We start from the raw sequence: 16,785 nt of genomic DNA, 5'->3' as shown, positions 1-16,785 counted from the left end.
AATTCCAGTGCAGTTGGAGCAGCAGCAGCAAATAGGCTTCGTGCAGCCGCCAAGATGTTTGCTGGAGCAGAGGCGCGCATAAACATTTTGTTTAATCAAGGACTCGCAGTGAACACAGTGTACCCTGGCTCCGTGCAGAGGGAACAGCTGCGGCCCTGCGGGGCAGGGCCAGGGACACCGATCGACGGTGGCAGAGCGACCTCCCGTGGCACGGTCCCGATCCCGGGGTGCTCAGCACCGTCGCTGCGGTGGCAGCAGAAGGAAGCCCTGTGACACCCGTGTCCCAGCACCCTGCTCTGAAGGGAGGCTGTGCCCCGGCTGCAGGCGGTTCTGGCTGCTTCCAGAGCAGTGTGCCTGGCAAGGCTTGGTTCGGCTCAGTCCCACTGCAGCTGTGCCCGAACCGAGGGCAAGCTGGAAGAGCCCTGAGCTTCCCTGCCCGTGGGTCTGTGGGTGGTGATCTCATGGCAGTATTGTATCAAGAGAGCCCAAGACCTTGGCAGTGCCAGCTGCTGTGTTTTTACACAGGCAGGATGGGATTGCTTCCGTGCCCTCCTGCCCTTCTGGGAATGAGGTGTTGGGGCTGGGGCCCTCCTGTGCTCCACCAGACCCCCTGCTCAGCGAGAGCAAGAGAGGGGTGAGGTCAGAGCTCTATCTGCAAGCCCCGAGTGAGCAGCACGGGCACTCAACATCTGCCGATGGATCCCGGGCCAGCACGCAAGAACACAACTGATGGAAATGCAGAGCACAGAATCTCTCTGTGGTGGATCTGGCTAAGGGCAGGCTTGGAGGAACTGCCATCACATTCAGGGGTTTTTATGGGTTTTTTGTGTTTGGTTTTTTGGTTTTTTGGTTTTTTTTTTGTTTGTTTGTTTTGGTTTTTTTTTTTTTTTTCCCCCCTGGGATCTGCTAGGAATTAAGCGTCTGAGTTGCTGTGTTTAAACCTCAGCCTTTAAACATCCCTTCCCACTCCCCCCATGTGCTGCACAAACCCCAGGTTTCTTTGGAAGCATTATTTTAAGAATAAGATTTAAAGAGCTCATTTCACAAAGAATTGTGCTATCAGGTTCTTTTTCTTCTTTTAATTTCCAAAAAGGTATTTTTTGTGCATTGGGGACTAGATCGAGAAGAGCTTTGGAGAACACTGTGAAGGCAGCCAGACTGTGGTATTGCCAATCAGTGCACACCTCTTCTTCCCACCAGCCTCCCACTCAGCTGCCAAAGCCTGTTCCATGGCTTCCCAGGCAATTAGTGGTTGCAACACACATCCACACAGCCAGCAGAACCCCTCCAGATTTACATGTGTCCTTGATAACCTCTTGTGGTTTTTTAAGCCTTTGGTAGTAATGAAATGACTGAGGATAATGACAATATAAACTCCCCGAGTGCAAGACCTGGAAACATGTTTTTCTTCTAAGCAGCTGGTGTCCCTTGGTGGGACAGGTCTGAATGGGTGAGCTTCACTCTGTATGTCAACGCCCATGCTCTTGGCAATCAGACTGGAATTAACTGGCTTCTTAGTGTGCACCCAGGGTGGTGTTTGCTTGGTTGGCTGGTTATGGTAACTGAAAAACAGTCCGAATCACTTCAGCCTTGGGCTTCCAGACCTTGCTGCTTTATTTCTAGAGCACCTTGTATCCTATTTTTCCATTTTTCATGGAAACAAAGCTCTACTGGGCTGTCATGAGCTCTGGCAGCCATTCTTTTTCCTCAGCTCCCAGGAAACTCCTCACCTTGACCTAATGGAGGAGCAGCCTGAGCTGCTATCTGGGACAGCACTGGTGTGCAACGGGAAGAGCAGGGACAAGGGGAGCTCACAGAGAGCAATGCAGCAGCTGATCCAGTGTGAATTCCAAAGCTCTGTTCTTGAAATGTTAAAAGACAAAGATTGAGGAAGACACTTTCCATGACAAAGAAAGACACTCTCCATGCCAGAGCTTAGGGAAGGTTTCTACAGAGCAGCAACAGAAGCAGAGACCCAGGACAGAAATATTTTGGTTTGTACCCCTCTCTGCCAACATTTGGGCAGGATTTGAAGGGGGGGAACCAGCAAATCCACTAAGAGTTTGAGGAAAAAAAACTGACAAAAGCATTGGTGAGATTACATTTAGGAGGGTAGTTTAGAGGAGTTTTACTATTTTAGCTCTGGAAAACAGGAGACACCTGACTTACTCCTGAGCTCTGAGGGAGCCCTTATCATCTTCCTCCTCTCCTCTCCTCCTCTCCTCTCCCTGCATCAGGCAGGGAGAAAAGGAAGTATCCTTGATAAGATTGTGAAAGAAGAACTACTATCAAGATGATTTCGATGTCAGCTTAGGTTTTAGAGGACAGAGGTCGGCCGATGGCCTTCTAGGGCGCTTGTGCTGCAGATTGTTCTATAAATGCTGATATGTTGACTCTGCGATCATAAAGGATTTTCACAAGAAACGTATCCCTTTGTAGCCTTGCTTTGTGCTCGTAATTCAGTTGTCAACTGTGTGGAAGGGAAGAGATGCAGTAAGGCCTGCTCACATGCTGCTTAAATCCTTGCTTTAAAAGACAGTATTTTTTTTTCCCAGCATTGCCAATTATTTTGCCCTGAGGGCTGAGGATTATACAGTGCCGTTCCTGTTTCCATAATCAAGCACCTGAACACCTCAGAGCATGTTTAAAACTAAGTGTGATAATAGCTGTATTTTATAAGGGAAAAGCTCAAGAATGAGGCTCGGTGTTTATAACGCAAAAGAACATTATAATTTGAGGTCAACCTTAAACTGATAGTTCTTAATGTCCCGTAGTTACCTTAGACACCCAATAGAGCGTTTGTGTGCAGTCTGACCCAGAGGACAGGCTTTTACATGGGGACGGGCAGCCTCTGCCGGAAAGGGAAACGTCTCCTTCACGGTCCAGCACGGGACGTTCCCGCGGGCAGCTCGGAGGCATTGCGGCTGCGGGGCTCGGCCCAGCGCCTCAGGCTGTCACCGTACCCGGCCGGGGGAGGCTGTCGGGGCAGCCCCTGCCCGGGGCGCGTTTCGCTAAGCCGCACACGCCGCACGTCGGGAGCGCCGCCGCCACCTCACGGCAGCACAGCCCGCCTGCCGTGTGCGCCCCGGAGCCGTTGCGTTGTCCCAGAGCAGAGGAGCGGGCAGAGCGGGCCTGAGCGCCGCGCAGCGAGACACAAGGTGGGCGAGGCCTCCCTTCTCCCCGCCCCCCCGGGCGTCGGTGCGTTCCCGGGGGGGTCCGGGCCGATGCGGCCCCTGGGCCGGCGGCACCGGCACCGGCACGGGCACGGGCACGGGCCGCGGCGGGACGGTCGCCACGGCAACGCGGGCGGGGCGTCGCCCTGACGTCACTTCCGCGCGAAGCGGGGCGGGGTGGGGCGGCACGCGCAGAGCCGTCATGGCGCTGTCACGCGCGGAGCGGTGTCTCGCGCTGCTGCTGCGGCTGCTGTCGCGCGCCTGCCTCGCGCTGCTTGCGCTGCTGCCGCCGCCGCGCGCCGGCCCCGCGCACGCCGCTCCGCGCGCCGTCCCGCCGCCGCGGCACGCGCTCCTGCTGCTGCCCGCGCGGCGCCTCGCGGAGCTGCTCCGCGCGCGGCAGGTACCACCCGCGCCCCGGGGAGGGGGAGCGGGGACAGCGGGTCTCGGTCCGCCCAGCGCCCGCGCCTGACGGCAGGACCCGCTGTGCCCCCTGCCCAGGTGGCGTGCATAGAGGTGGTGGAGGCGTACGTGGAGAGGATCAAGGAGGTGAATCCCCTCATCAATGCCGTGGTTAAGGACAGGTGAGCTGGAGGCAGAGGGCACGCTCGAGGGGACAGCGGCTCCCCGCCTGCCTCTCCTCGGGCCCGGGGCCCGACCGCTGCACTACGCCAGGGGCACGGCGATCCCCGCGCCGCCACCGCAGCAGCAGCGGGCCGAGCGGCCGGCGGCGGCTTGGCCGGGATGCCGCTCCCGGCTCCGGCAGAGACCAGGCAGTCTCACTTCCCCCACAAGCTCTTGCCGCACTTGGCGTCCACCCACCCTGCGGGGACCCCGCTCCTCTCTGATCCAGCGCCAGAACATTGCCGGGTGTTTTGTTGCAGGTTTGAGGAGGCCCTGCAGGAAGCCCGGCAGGTCGATAAGCTGCTTTCGGAGGGTCCTGCCGATGATTGCCTGGAGGAGAAGTTCCCCTTGCTGGGAGTTCCCATCACCGTTAAGGAGGCCTTTTCTCTCTATGGTGGGTTTGTCTTTGTGCCTCTCCCGGTCTTGATGTGCTCCCCATAGTGGTGGGTGACTGTGGCAGGTGCTTGGAGGCAAGTAGTCTCCCTTTCCCTGGCTTGCACCAAGCTCTGCCTGGGCTTCTGTGTTTGTGTTCGTTTGTAGCACACAGGTGCTACAGAGCTTGTGGTGCTTCAGAGGAGCAGCCTTCACTGGGAACCTGCTTCCTGCAGCCCTGGGTTGTCTCGGGGCACTGGCCCTGATGCCTCCCTCCTGTTGACCTTGGCACCACAGGGATGCCCAACACCTCTGGCTTGGTCAACCGCCGCAACGTGATCGCCACCTCGGATGCCACTGTGGTGTCACGGCTGAAGCAGGCAGGTGCCATCCCGCTGGGTGTCACCAACTGCAGCGAGCTCTGCATGTGGTACGAGTCCAGCAACAGGGTCTACGGGCGGACCAACAACCCCTACGACCTACAGAGGATTGTGGGCGGCAGCTCAGGTGAACCCCCGCACCTCAGCAGGGTCCTGCACGAGTGACAGGTTAAAATGCAGTGGGGGAAGAGCTCCAAGTCTCTGCACACAGCTATTAACGTGTCCCTGGGCTCTTGTGGAGCTTACAGGCCTCTTTCCTGGGCACTGCTATAGGCTGTTGGGAGGTCTAGCTGCTTTGCCCTTCTGGATGTTTCATCTGGCATTGCTTCAGCCTGCTCTGTTGTACTTCAGCAGGAAAATCCCTTTGGCCTGCATTCCCCAGCTATCCCCTACCCATCACTAAAGCCAAGGTGTCCCCAACCCCTCTTGCTTTTTAGGTCCCCACTCTCCCTGCTTTCGAGGTGTTCCTGCTTTCCTGGATGATGTGCACCCTAAATCTGTGGTGTTTTGCCATGTTTTCTCCTGTGCAGGTGGGGAGGGCTGTGTCCTGGCAGCTGCCTGCTCAGTCGTGGGTGTGGGCTCTGACATCGGCGGCAGCATCCGAATGCCCGCCTTCTTCAATGGAGTCTTTGGCCATAAACCCACAACAGGTAAGGTGGGTGCTGTGGTCTCCTCCTCTTCCCTACCAGCAGAAATGCCATGAGGTGGAATGGGGGCTGTGGGATGAACCCCTTCAGGGCACCCCTATGCTGGTCGCTGGTGGGATTGCTGTAAGGAGTCAGGTAACCTCTTGCATGGGACAAGCCTGTTGAGGAAGCACGGCTGGGGTTGGCAGTTGGGAAGCTTTTGGTGGCAGAATGCCAGGCACATGGGAGACAGGCAGGGGTTTACCCAAGTATTGCATCCTCAGCATGGGATGTTTTCACAAGGTTGGGATCTGCAGGGATGTTTCTCTGTCTTGCAGTGGCCTGAATGGGTGCTTTTCCTCCCATTCCCACCCCACGGACCTTGCCATCAGCACTTGTGGGGCGTACAGTCCCTGGGAAACCATGTCTCCCTGCACCCAAAGACCCCCCCAGCAGGGCTGTCCCCGTCTGGAGGCGATGCTTGGGGTACTGTCTGACTTCTCTGCTCTCAGGGGTCGTGCCCAATGACGGCCAGTTCCCAGATGCTTATGGGGTGCGGACCAGCTACCTGTGCACGGGGCCCATGTGCCGCTACGCAGAGGACCTGGAGCCTGTGTTGAGAGTCATGGCCGGTCCTGGGGTCAGCAAGTGAGTTGTTCCCACTGCTCCAAGCTGCTGAGCTGGAGTTGGCAGCTCTCTGGTCGTCACAGTGTATTAGGCCTTTGTACGAGACAGGTCTGCAACCTGCCTAGTTTGCTTGTTACTGATTTCCTTCCTCTGCTGCTGGCTTCAGCAGGACCTTGGCTGCTGGGACTGCCCTTCCCACCACCCACGTGCTCCCGGGAGCCAGCAGCCATGGGCAGACTGATAGCTCTCCCTTCACCGGTGAGCTGCTTCCCAGCTCTGTCCCACACACCCCTCCCAGGGCTGGCCTTGCTCCTGGGTATTACAGTGCCTTTTTTCCTGCTGTTAAGTGAGGAGTTTTCCATCCCCACACCATGGCCGGTTCAGTTCCTTCAGTTCTTGGTCCGTGCAATCAAGTGCAACCATGCTGCATGCCAGTGAGGGGCAGAGTGGAGATGGGGCAGATGGGGCAGCCCTTCTTTTTGCCACAGCCTGCACACAGTTGCTCTCTCCATTACCACTTTGCTTTTTCCTGGGCTCTTGTGCAATCCCAGCCTTGGCTGCAGCCAGAGTTTGTAGTCACAAGGTGCTTCTGGAGAAATGAGAACTGTACCAACAGAAACTGGATGGGTCTGAGGAGGCAGGTGAGCAGCTGGATGCGTTGTGGGCAGTAAGTGTCTGTGTCTTCAGGGTCTCACCTTGCCACCCTGAGGGACAGAGCAGGATCTCTTGAGGAGACATAACAAGTGTGTGAGAACCTCTAGTAGTTGCAGAGGAGCTGGGGATGGATTTGTGACAAAGCACCATTCCTTTCCCAGGCTGAAACTGAATGAGAAAGTGTCGCTGGAGCAAATCAAATTCCACTGCATGGATCATGATGGCGGGTCCATTTTTGTATCACCTGTGGACAAGGAGATCTTGCAGGCCCAAAAGAAGGTAGGAAGCAGCAGAGGATGGTGCTAACTGGGGTAAGCCTGAAGATAGAACGTGGGGAGACTAGTCAGAGGAGCCCTGGGGAGGGGAAAGAGTTGCTTTATGTGTGGCTCCTGCAAGAGCTGGTGAAATGAAGGGCTGTGCAGGCAGCCTTGCATCCCAGTCCTGTGCTTTCAGGGGTTAAAAAGTAGAAAAAACTTTTCTTCTTTGGGGCTAAAGAAGACACAAGGGGAAGATCTCGCAAGCAGGTCCCCTTACTATCTTCTCTGCAGTTTCCACGGGCTGATGGCAGGCATCAAATCTTTGTGGAAACAAGCCCATCCTTGCTCTTCCCTTCAGGTGGTGGAGCACCTCGAAAGTGACCTCGGGGTCCGGGTTCAGCATGTGGCAATCCACAAGATGAAGTATTCTTTCCAGATCTGGTCAGCCATGATGTCATCCAAAGACAGTGAGGGGCAGGTGTGTCAGAGTGAGTTGGCAAAGGCACAACTTTGGTGGCATCAGGGAAGAAACAGCTGTTTGGGGCCAGCTGTGGAGAGTTGTAGGCTTCCCAAACCTATCCAGGGGCTTTCCCTGCTCCATGTGTCCCCCCAATCCTCCTTTTATCTCTTCCTAAAATTGCACAACACCCTCTCCTTTGGTGTCCTGTGGGTTGAGGCCCTGGCTCTCAGCAGAGGAGCAATGTGGTAATTGGGGTGGGAGCGGAGGTTGTTTTGGCACATTGACCTTTTCCATGCAGGTTGGTAAGTCAGCCAAGCAGGGGGCATCCTGCCTTGCTCTTTGCCCCATGCTGTGTCTTCTGACTTGAAGGCTCGGATTAACACCCTTTGGGATGCCAGGACAGGCAGGGGACTAGCAGCTTTCCAGCAGGAGACCTGCTTGTGTAATTTTTCCCTGGAATGGCAGCTGCTGTGCTATGCTCTGTGCATGCAGGAAAGTACTTTGTAATAAAATAAACTTCTGGGAGTGTCATAACTTGTGTGTTCCTGGCACAGAGGCAGTGATAAAACGGCCCAGCCCCACCACACCAACGAGGGCTTGTCTGGCTCCTCTGCCTCCTTCTTCCAGGTCCCGTTGTCATATCACAGGAGGAAGTGCCTCTGGGACATTATCCCTTGCATAGTGTCAGTTGGGTGCTGCTTTGGGGGGTTCTCCCTTCTCCTTGCTTTCTCTGATGGGGAAAAATGCTCCTGCTGCTGCCCTGGATCAGCGTCAGAGCTGTGGAGCTCCTGATGGGCATCTCCTGTGTGAAAGTGGGAGCATCTCACATTGGGATAATGGGGTAACCAGAATTTCACTGTCCATTGCCAGTCTGTGCTTCCCTGCTGCATGTTGGCTTTGCTGACAGGGGGAGTGGGTGTGTTACAGGAGGCACAAAGATTCACGGACCTGCTGGGGGACCATGGGAAGCCAGTGTGGCCGCTGTGGGAGCTGATGAAGTGGCTCGTGGGGTTGTCTTCTCACACTCTCCCAGCTATTGGTAATGCTGGCAGGGGCCCTGGGAAGTGCAGAGGCAGTGGTGGGGTGGGCAAGTTGTTAAAGGCAGGTATTAGCCTTCCAATGCCCAGTGGAGCAACTCGGGGTTTGCCCTGAGCAGCTTCAGCCTAGTTTGGCAAAGACACTCTGAGTCTTTGAGTTGCATGCAAGCTTAAGAGTGTGGATCTTTGATAAATGGGAGTGGGTACCTTGGGGAAGGAGAGAGGATGGTGGAGCTGGGGGCAGGGTTCACTTCTGCTGTGAGCCACGCCAGAACTGCTAGGGGCTCAGAGAGCTCAGGGTCTGCACCGATCTTGTTTCCTAGCAGCAGGTACTAGAGGAACCCTAATTAGTGCAGTTGTGCTGCTGTCTAATGAGTGCTGAGGTCGTTATGCCAGCTCTGCTCAACCCCACTGGCTGGAAAAGCTGGAAGGAAAGGGCAGGTTGAATGCTTGTCCCTTGGCAGAGCTGAGGGAATGCTGCCCACAAGGTTGTGCTAGGGGGCAATCTGCTGTGGCTACTGGCAGGAAGGGGTACTTGGGGAGCCACCCCAGAAGCAGGGGATGTTGCATGTGGCTGGGCATTGTGTTTCTGCCCCACATAGCCCACGGTCCTGTCATACGCTCTTGTCCGCATTTCTACCCTTTGCTGCAGCTCTGGGACTGACAGAGAAGCTGGTGAACCTCAACCTCAGTGGGAAGGCCAAGCTGGTGAGCATGGGGAAGAGCCTACAGGAGGAGATGGAGGCACTGCTGGGGCCGGATGGGGTGCTCCTCTACCCCTCACACCCCACCATCGCCCCCAAGCACCACTCGCCCATGTGCATGCCCTTCAATTTTGCCTACACAGGTGAGCAGCCCTGGCTCCTGTGGAGTTGCAGCTAGGGCTAACCAAAATGATCTCCCTGAGGCAGCAGTGTGGGCTGGCAGCTGGGCTGTTGTATCCATAGTGTTTGCATTGCTGATGGTGGGCTGTGCAGCAAAGAGAGGTGTCTTGTTGCTCCAGAGAGTGAAGTGAGGGTTGTCGTGCATCTTTTACCTTTTGCCAAAGGTGCCTGTCCACAGCAGGGCAGGTGTGACTTTGTGGGTGGTAGTGGGGTTTAGCAGGAACCTGAGACCTGCCATCTCTTGAGGTACCGCCTGGGGCCCCTTATGTGGTCTGAACACCTCAGTGCCACTGCCTTGCTTTGTGGAGTGATGGAAGGCTGGTGCCTGGCACAGGAATATCCCAAATTTGGCATGCCACAGTGTGTGCCATCCCTCATGGATGCTGTTTATACACATGATGTGGGCACTGGGAATCTCTGGCCAGTGATGTCCTTTGTCACCATGTCTCCACACTGCTGCATGAAGCACCAGCTGCCAGGATCTTGGTGCTTTGTATGACAGAGCTGCCTGCCCAGGGTGGGAGAGCCGGGCAGTGATGTATCCCAGTCGTTGTGCTCACTCTGATCTATCCAACCTTCTCTCTTGCAGCCATCTTCAATGTCCTGGGCCTGCCGGTGACACAGTGCCCGCTGGGGCTGGGCAGTGAGGGGCTGCCACTGGGCATCCAGCTGGTGGCAGCCTCCTACAATGACCACTTGACGCTGGCAGTGGCTCGGTACCTGGAGAAAGCCTTTGGAGGATGGGTTTTGCCAGGGGAAGGTTAACCTTGGGAGGCAGGAACAGAGGCAGTGACAAGTGCTGATGCTTGATCCCATCACGGCACTGCCTGCTCCCTCTACATCCCCCTGCACCCTGCTGGGAGTGGCTGGTGGTGTCTCCAGCGCAGGAACAGCTGGACCATTGCCACTGGAGTCCTCATCCCTGTGACACCCTCTGTCAGGGAGAGACTTGCCTTTCCCGAATGCCTCAGGAGCCCCAGTGCTACAGTCTGAGGATGCCCTGTCTGCATCCTGCCTGCAGTGGGCACCCACCCACCTTTTCCAGACTGTGGAGTTGGCCAGCTCTGTAACCCTTCTGCTTTCAAAGCGCTGAGTGAGAGCCGGGCAGAGGACGTGCTTCCGGATTGCTGGAGGCAGCTGTGCAGCATCCTTCAGGGCTGGACTGTGCCTACTGCACCCAGGCTTGCTAGCCCCCACAGTCCTCCCAAGCTCCTGCAGGCTTCCCCCCACCCTCTGACCAAAAAGGGAGAGGGGTTGAGGGGGCTGGAGGAGCCATAGGCCTGCCTCACCAACAGTGCTTTGTGGGGTGGTGGGTGCTGGGCTCTGCAGTGTGTGCAGCTGTCAGGCACAGCTGGGAGCATTTCAGCACTTGTGTTCAGCAAGGTATTAAAGAGCTTGTCCAGTCTACTATGGCTGTGTGTCCTTTTCCTCGTGGCTGTCTCCCTTCCAGCTCCTGCCAGGCCCCAGCCCCATCTCTACCAGGGATGTGTCAGAGCACTGCTGGCCATTGAAGTGGGACAGCAGTGGAGATGCTGGCATCGGCCCCCGGGGGGGCACTTGGCCACTCTAGGGTTCTTGTTTTGGAATGCCCAGGATGACAGTGACTGCCCGGCCCTGGGCAGAGCTGAATAGTGCTTATGAGCTCCACAATGCTGCCGTCAATGGCTGTGTTAGTCTTGCAATGGTTGCACAATTCTTGGGAAGCACAAGTCCAGCTGTGTTTTGTCCCAGTGGGCTGCTGGAGGCACGGCACTCTTGAGGTGGTGCAGAGCCATGTGCAGGTCTCTCATGGTCTCCAGGGCAAAATGCGGGCTCCCAGCCCTGTGTGCCCAGCTTGCTGCTACTGGTTTTGCTGGGATGTCCTGGCCTTTGTCTGTCCTGCCATGTGCCACCCCTGGCCTGAGCCCTTGCTCCTTTTTGTCCCAATACCACTGACGGTCCATGCAGGGGTAGCGCAGGATGCTGGGATGGCGTGCTGGAACAGGCTGTGCCTCAGCTCTGGTGTGCAGAGGGCACTGCTGAGCACCCGTGCCCAGCTGGGACGTTGCTAACAAGGAAGCAAGGAAGGAAAAAAACAAACCCTGGCTCAGCAAAGGAGGTACAAACCACCCAAGTCAAATCACGTCTCCCAGCATGGAGGCACAGACAACACGGACTGTTCCCCATCTGGAGGAATCCTGGCAGCTGAGCAGACCGTGGTAGCGCTTCCAGTGAACACTCGGAGCCAAACGTGAGGTTGCTGAGCTGAGGGTGTTGTGTTTAACAGTGTGGTTGGTGAGGTGGATTTCTGATACGGCAGAGGGGCAGAGAGGAAATGCTGGATCAATGTTGGGGGGGTGCTGGTGCTTCAGGGTAGTGTGATGGGGATGCAGACAAAGGAGAGGGTGTGCAGAGCAGAGGGGGTTAATCCCCACAATCTCAGTTATTACCACAACACTGAGATTTTTCCTCTGGCCATGGCAGAAAGGGGAACGGGTGTGCTGGGGTTCAGAGCGGGGCTGGCACAGACTTGCCTGCAGTCACCCTTGCTGCTTCAGGGAAACATTGCCTCCCTTGTGCTGCCTTCTGCAGTGAGAGCAGCCCTGTCCCTGCCTGCACAGGCAGCCAGTCCTAGGGTCTCCATCAGTTCCCCAGCTCTGTGTCTCCATAAGCCCCAGGAACAATCCTGGAGGTTCTTTCTCCCTCCAGGCAGCAATAATGCCTCCTTCAATGGGCTCTATGGGCTCTGTTGCAAAGCCTCCCATTTTCTTGCTGGTCTCAGGATGGGGGGCATTGCTAGCCTGACTGCCTGTGCTTCAGCTCTGATGTTTCAGAGGTCCCACCTAAGCCCTCACCCACAGTTTGCAGCTGCGTGTCCCTGCTTGTTGGCTGTTCCTCCTTGTTTCAAGCTCTTAATGCTGCAAGGGACAGAGAAAACGAGGGCAATGTTTTGTACTCACATGCTGAGGTGGTTGCGCTTGTCGGTGCAAAGTCAGTGTGAAATAGGAAGAGTGAGAAGCAGTGACAGTGGTGAGCCAGCCCCACTGGTGTCCCATCTGGTCAGGGTTTCTCCCACCCCTCTGCCTCTGGAGGTGGCCCTGGGCTCCCCACCTTCATGGGGGAATGTGTCCCCACAACCACAAGGTTGGTGTTGGTAGCCTCAAAGCCCGTGGATGCCTGCTCTAGGAGAGGAAGGTTACCTCCATGACTGGGAAGAGCAGGGAAAGATTCCTGGTGACTGAATGGTGGGGCAAGGCCAAGGTAAGAAGGGACTGGCCAGGTGCAGGTGCCCAGCCAGACCAGCTTCTGCTGTGGTTCACAGTCTGAGATCTCTGCTTACAGCCCAAGAGAGTCCCTCATTGTGCCCCATTTTACCTTGTGGGTGATGTCACACACGGTGCCCTCCCCGTACCGGCGAGGCTGTGGCATGGCTGGGGGTGTCCTGGCAGTGGTGTCACAGGTTGTGCCAGTGTGAGTCATGCCCAGAGCTGGGCTGAGTCACCTCCCCAGTGGTGTGAGCATCAGGTGAGGAGCTTTCTCAGACCCACATCCTGATGACAAAAGGGAGTGTGGCTTCTCGCCACAGAGTGCCAGAGGTGGGTGCAACAAAAGGTTGCTGCAGCATGTGCATAGTGCCATAGCAGTGTGGCAGCTGCCCAGTGTCCCTGTAGGTCCACTTACCACCACAGCCCTGAGGGTACCTGCCCTGCTGCACCTCCCAGGGTGCAGCAGAAGGTCCCCTCCATAGTGGACACCTCTGTGCCATAGTGCCACAATAGCGCCACAATAGGCATGTGGACTCCATGGGGCAGTGTCACTGGCTGAAGCGTCTGTTTTTAATCCCAGGTCCCAGCAGCCCATCACGTCTGTGGGTAGCAGAACAGCTCCAGCACACTCATGCCTTTCCACGGCCCCCAGCATGGCCGCATAGTGCTGGGGCAGATGGATGGGCTGTGGTAGGATGAGCCCTGCCCTGCTCCTGCTGCTGTTCCTGGCCAGCTGCTCCCTGCTCCAAGGTAAGCCAGTGCTGAAGCTGTCACCACAGTCTGCGGGGGACCCTGGCTGCAGGGCAGGAGGAGGCACAGGGACGCCTCTCAGACCTACTGAAGGTACCATAAGAGGAGAGGCCCAAGTGGTCATCAAGGAATGATGAGAAAGAAAACCCCCGGGTCAGCAGCAGCTGTGTCAGGGTGTTGTCTCTCCCATTTTGTCAGCTGTGTCTCTGCTTTGGCAGAAGCGTGGAGAGGGTGTTTTCAGTGTGCAACAAATTGGGGGGATACAGGTGCTGAGCACCTGCTGTGAAGTCAGTGTTTGCCCACTGGGACAGAACTGGGGAACCTGTGCACTGGGCCACAAGGGGACCCTGCAGGACACTGCCTCATGCCCCTCTGCTCCCTCCCCAGGGACGCTACTGAGGCCACAGCACGTCAGGCTGGAGGCACGGAACTTCCACGTCTGGCTGCGTTGGGAGCCAGACCCCAGCTCACCCAGCTCTGTCACTTACGAGGTGGAGTGGAGGAGCAGGTAGGTGGGGAGGAGGGGGTGAAGGGGTCTGCTCCTCTTACACCCTGGCAGAGGCTGTTGGGGACCCCTGGCAGCCAGAGGACCGTTGTCTGGCAGTAAATGCCACAGAGTAACGGAGCAGTGGAATTGGCAGGGATTGGCTTGTCCTACCCCTGCACATGCAAGGTCAGCTCAGGACTGTGTCCTGGTGGGTTTTGAACAACTTCAGGACATCCCTTGACAGCTTGGTCCCTTTCCTGGTCACTCTCCCAGTAACAAACTAAGGGGTTGCTTTTGGACTGCGGTTTTGGATTTTTTTTTCCCATTATGCTAAATGGGATTTCCGGTATTTCAACTTGTGTCCATTGCCTCTTGCCCTTTTGCTGGGCACCACTGAGAGGAAGGCTCTATCTACTTCTCGTGTTGATAAGATTCCCCCACCCAAAGTCACCTTTCTCTGAGGCTCAAGCTGTCACCACTCGCTCAGTTTCCCTCGTACCACAGAGCCTCAACAGCCTCAACTCCTTGGTGGGTTCTCCCTGCCACGGCTGTGTGTTTTCTCATTGTGGAGAGCACAGGTCAGAGCACAGTTCCAGATGCCATCTGTTCCCAGGAGGGTGTCAACTTGCTGGTAACCCCCCTCCTCACACATCCTGGGAATGCTGTTGGCTGTTGCCTGGGCTTTCCTATGCTTTCCACCTGGGCAGGATGGCAGTGGCTGGGCAGCCCTCTCTTTGGGCTGGGAGGATGCTGAAAAGAAGCAATCCCTGTGCTTTCTCCCTGGGCAGAACCTCGAACTGGACCAAGGCAGGTGCCTGTGGGGGGAGCAGCAGAAACTCCTGGGTGTGTGAGCTCTATTTTGACAGGATTCATGATATCTACTGGGCACGGGTGAGAATGGTGGCCGGAGGTGAGCAGTCCGAGTGGGCCAGTTCCAGCGAGCTGCAGCTGTACAGAGACAGTAAGGACTGGGGAGCTCCTCCAGCTGGGCTCTTCCTGGGGGGCTGATGGGGAGAGGGGACCTTGGAGAGATCTGATGGGATACAGTGGGAAAGCATTTTAGGATACTGAAGGGAAAAAAGTCAAGAGCCCTAACCAGAGGAAAGAGATGAGGCAGAGCTGCCAGAGGATAGCTGGGTGAAGAGCAAAAGGACAGAGGAAACACAGTGAGGTGATTGGTAGGAGGCCCCAGGCCAGCAAGGCACCATGAGAATTTGGGTCTCTGGGGAATGCAGTGAGATGGGGCAGGAAAGAGGATATGCCTCCGGGCTTGGCTTTTGAAGGCTCTTCTTCCTCCCCTGTCATGGTCTGGGATGAAGCTGGTGCAGACAGGTGCAGGCAGGGGCAGACCCTCTGGTGATCCATTCATCCTGACTATTGTGTTTGCCTGGTGTGGGAATGTGCCTCTTCTCAGCCACAGACTGGCTGCTCTGTCCAAAAAATCTAGCAGTCTCTTGGAGCTAGAAAATTTTCAGGGCCCTCCTCTGACTTCCATCAGAAGGGTTGTTGCAATAAACAGAATGTGTAAGCTAAATGGGTTCCATGTTGGCGGTTTGTGTTCCCTTGTTCATTCCCTCTGCATCCAGCTGGCATGGAAGTGGGTGCATTCAGTTAGAAAGTGATTGCTGGCCTTGGCAGTGGGGTCTCCAGATGCTGGTGGATGGCTCAGGGGTGAAGGTCTCAGCAGAGGGAGCCGGTGGTGGCACAGGTCTGTTGGTGTGAAGAGGAGGCAGAAGCAGTGCTAGCTGTCATGAAGCTGCCATTCCTAGAGCTGGTTTCAGAGCACAGAGTGCCATCAGGCAAGACCAGGGGAGCTTCTGTGCTCTGAGAGGGTAATGTCAGACAGAAAAATATAATTTCTAGAGAAACAAGATGTCTGCCTTCCTTTGAAGGCCTTAATTTTCAATTTTTTCCCCTTTCTTACAGCAATTGTTGGCCCCCCCAAGTTGTCCTGGCTGCTCCAGGACCAAATTCTCAGTGTAAACATCATCACACCATCCACTCCCTACCAGAGAAGAACTGGTTCCTACAAGCCAGTCAACCGAGTGCTGCTAAAGCTGTGGTACTGGCTGCACCTGTACGAGGGGGACCTGCTTGTCCAGCAGGTATGTGTGGTAGCTGGGCAGGGCCCAGAAATGCAGGGCTTGCACAAGCTTTCCTGGTGCAGCAAAGCCACCATGTCAGGTTGCAGTGGTGTGGGGGTGCCTGTGCTGCAGCCCTGCCACAGCTGGCTGCGCATGCAGCTGTGAGGTGCTGTGCACCCCCAGTCTGGGGCTCCCACCTCAGCAAGGCAGGAGACCACTTCCCTCCCTTGGGTGAGAAGAACAGGACTGGTTCTGTTGAGATGAAAGGTGATGCCACAGGTGTTTCAGGAGATGCTCTGGAACGTGAACACCTCCTGGGGCAAAGAACTGAGTGTTGGAGGTGCCCGGGAGGAGGGACCATGGGGCAAGTGGGATGTTGGGGCTGCACAGAGCAGTGGAGCCATGCACAAACCCCACCTCCAGCTTCTGTGGCCACCCGTTCCATCTGCTTTCAGGTGCCCTGCAAATGGAGCAGTAAGGAAGTGCCTTGCACCTTTGGGCACCTGAAGCCCAGCACACAGTACTGTGTCCGGACGGTGGCTGCAGACATTGCCCGGGAGCGGAGCCAGGAGGCTGAGCAGTGCCTGGTGACTCCAGCAGGCCCTTCAGGTGGGAGGACTCTCACCAACTCAGCTGGCACGGTTGCATCTCAGGTCCTGCTCACAGCACAAACTTGTGTTGAGGTGTGAACACCTCACCCTCAGCCACTGCGGTCAGGGTTGTGGCCCAGTGCTGCCCAGTGGGGACCTCTCATAGTGATGCTTTCTTGTCCTCTGCCTTGGGCTTGCCTCCTGAAACATCCCAGTGTGATGTGGATGGGAAACACTGATAGAGGGTGGGGTGGGAGGGATGTGTTTGACTGACCCCTTAGCCTGCTGTGACATCCTGGCAGGCTTTCCATGGGTCCTTGCTGTGCTGAGTGCCTTCTTCCTGCTGCTGCTACTAAGTGTGGCCGGGATCTGCTTCATGCAGCTGTATGTCTTTCCCAGTCCTCCGGAGATGTGCCTCCCAAAAGCACTGGTGAGTGACAATCCTCCTCCAGCCTCCACCTTGTGTGTAGCCATAGCCAAGCCAGGGTTCCCTGCATTTGCAAGGGCTCAGCACCTCCTTTCCTCCAACTCTCACATT

At 56.3% G+C, this 16,785-nt stretch overlaps 2 protein-coding genes across 13 annotated transcripts in view; both read left to right on the top strand.

The window, feature by feature from the left end:
• The first annotated feature begins 888 nt into the window (after positions 1–888).
• Positions 889–10,498, top strand: FAAH2 (fatty acid amide hydrolase 2). Of its 6 annotated transcripts, none has more exons than XR_005956585.1 (11): positions 2,724–3,158; positions 3,672–3,754; positions 4,055–4,188; positions 4,464–4,673; positions 5,077–5,196; positions 5,685–5,820; positions 6,615–6,732; positions 7,069–7,188; positions 7,798–8,011; positions 8,098–8,209; positions 8,860–8,877. XR_005956585.1 is itself a non-coding variant. In XM_041484654.1 (11 exons), exons 1-11 carry the CDS (start codon positions 2,835–2,837, stop codon positions 9,854–9,856), a joined length of 1,728 nt encoding a protein of 575 aa, XP_041340588.1. In that variant the 5' UTR covers positions 2,794–2,834; the 3' UTR covers positions 9,857–10,498. The 6 variants fall into 6 exon arrangements, 4 of the variants coding, with proteins under 4 accessions (XP_041340591.1, XP_041340588.1, XP_041340590.1 ...); XR_005956586.1 differs by having other exon boundaries at positions 2,731–3,158; positions 7,069–7,198; XM_041484654.1 differs by lacking the exon at positions 7,798–8,011 and adding an exon at positions 9,681–10,498 and having other exon boundaries at positions 2,794–3,158; positions 8,860–9,054.
• A 149-nt stretch (positions 10,499–10,647) lies between these two features.
• The window catches only part of LOC121362813, a 33,693-nt gene continuing 27,555 nt past the window's right edge, over positions 10,648–16,785 (top strand). The window contains exons 1-7 of one of the 7 annotated variants that reach the window (XM_041484651.1): positions 10,648–11,321; positions 12,917–13,086; positions 13,474–13,594; positions 14,362–14,534; positions 15,500–15,678; positions 16,113–16,266; positions 16,550–16,677. In XM_041484651.1, coding sequence (XP_041340585.1) covers positions 13,017–13,086; positions 13,474–13,594; positions 14,362–14,534; positions 15,500–15,678; positions 16,113–16,266; positions 16,550–16,677 — 825 coding nt within the window. In that variant the 5' untranslated portion in view covers positions 10,648–11,321; positions 12,917–13,016. Of the gene's footprint in view, positions 11,327–11,845; positions 13,087–13,473; positions 13,595–13,623; positions 14,535–15,499; positions 15,679–16,112; positions 16,267–16,549; positions 16,678–16,785 lie in introns of those variants that run through there. The other 6 variants (XM_041484650.1, XM_041484652.1, XM_041484649.1 and 3 more) reach the window with 6 other exon arrangements.

This window comes from Pyrgilauda ruficollis, unplaced genomic scaffold (genome assembly GCF_017590135.1).
Source record: "Pyrgilauda ruficollis isolate IOZ18807 unplaced genomic scaffold, ASM1759013v1 scaffold67, whole genome shotgun sequence".
In the NCBI taxonomy this organism is placed as follows: domain Eukaryota; kingdom Metazoa; phylum Chordata; class Aves; order Passeriformes; family Passeridae; genus Pyrgilauda; species Pyrgilauda ruficollis.
Note: the sequence above shows the minus strand (reverse complement) of the source record. Positions and strands in the feature narration are given on the sequence as shown.

Bases quoted from the DNA above. Each gene is read 5' to 3' on its own strand.
- FAAH2 (XM_041484654.1), top strand. From the start codon at position 2,835: ATGGGGACGGGCAGCCTCTGCCGGAAAGGGAAACGTCTCCTTCACGGT. The intron at 6,733-7,068 runs GTAGGAAGCAGC...TCTTCCCTTCAG, and splicing joins TCTTGCAGGCCCAAAAGAAG to GTGGTGGAGCACCTCGAAAG. The intron at 7,189-8,097 runs GTGTGTCAGAGT...GGTGTGTTACAG, and splicing joins CCAAAGACAGTGAGGGGCAG to GAGGCACAAAGATTCACGGA.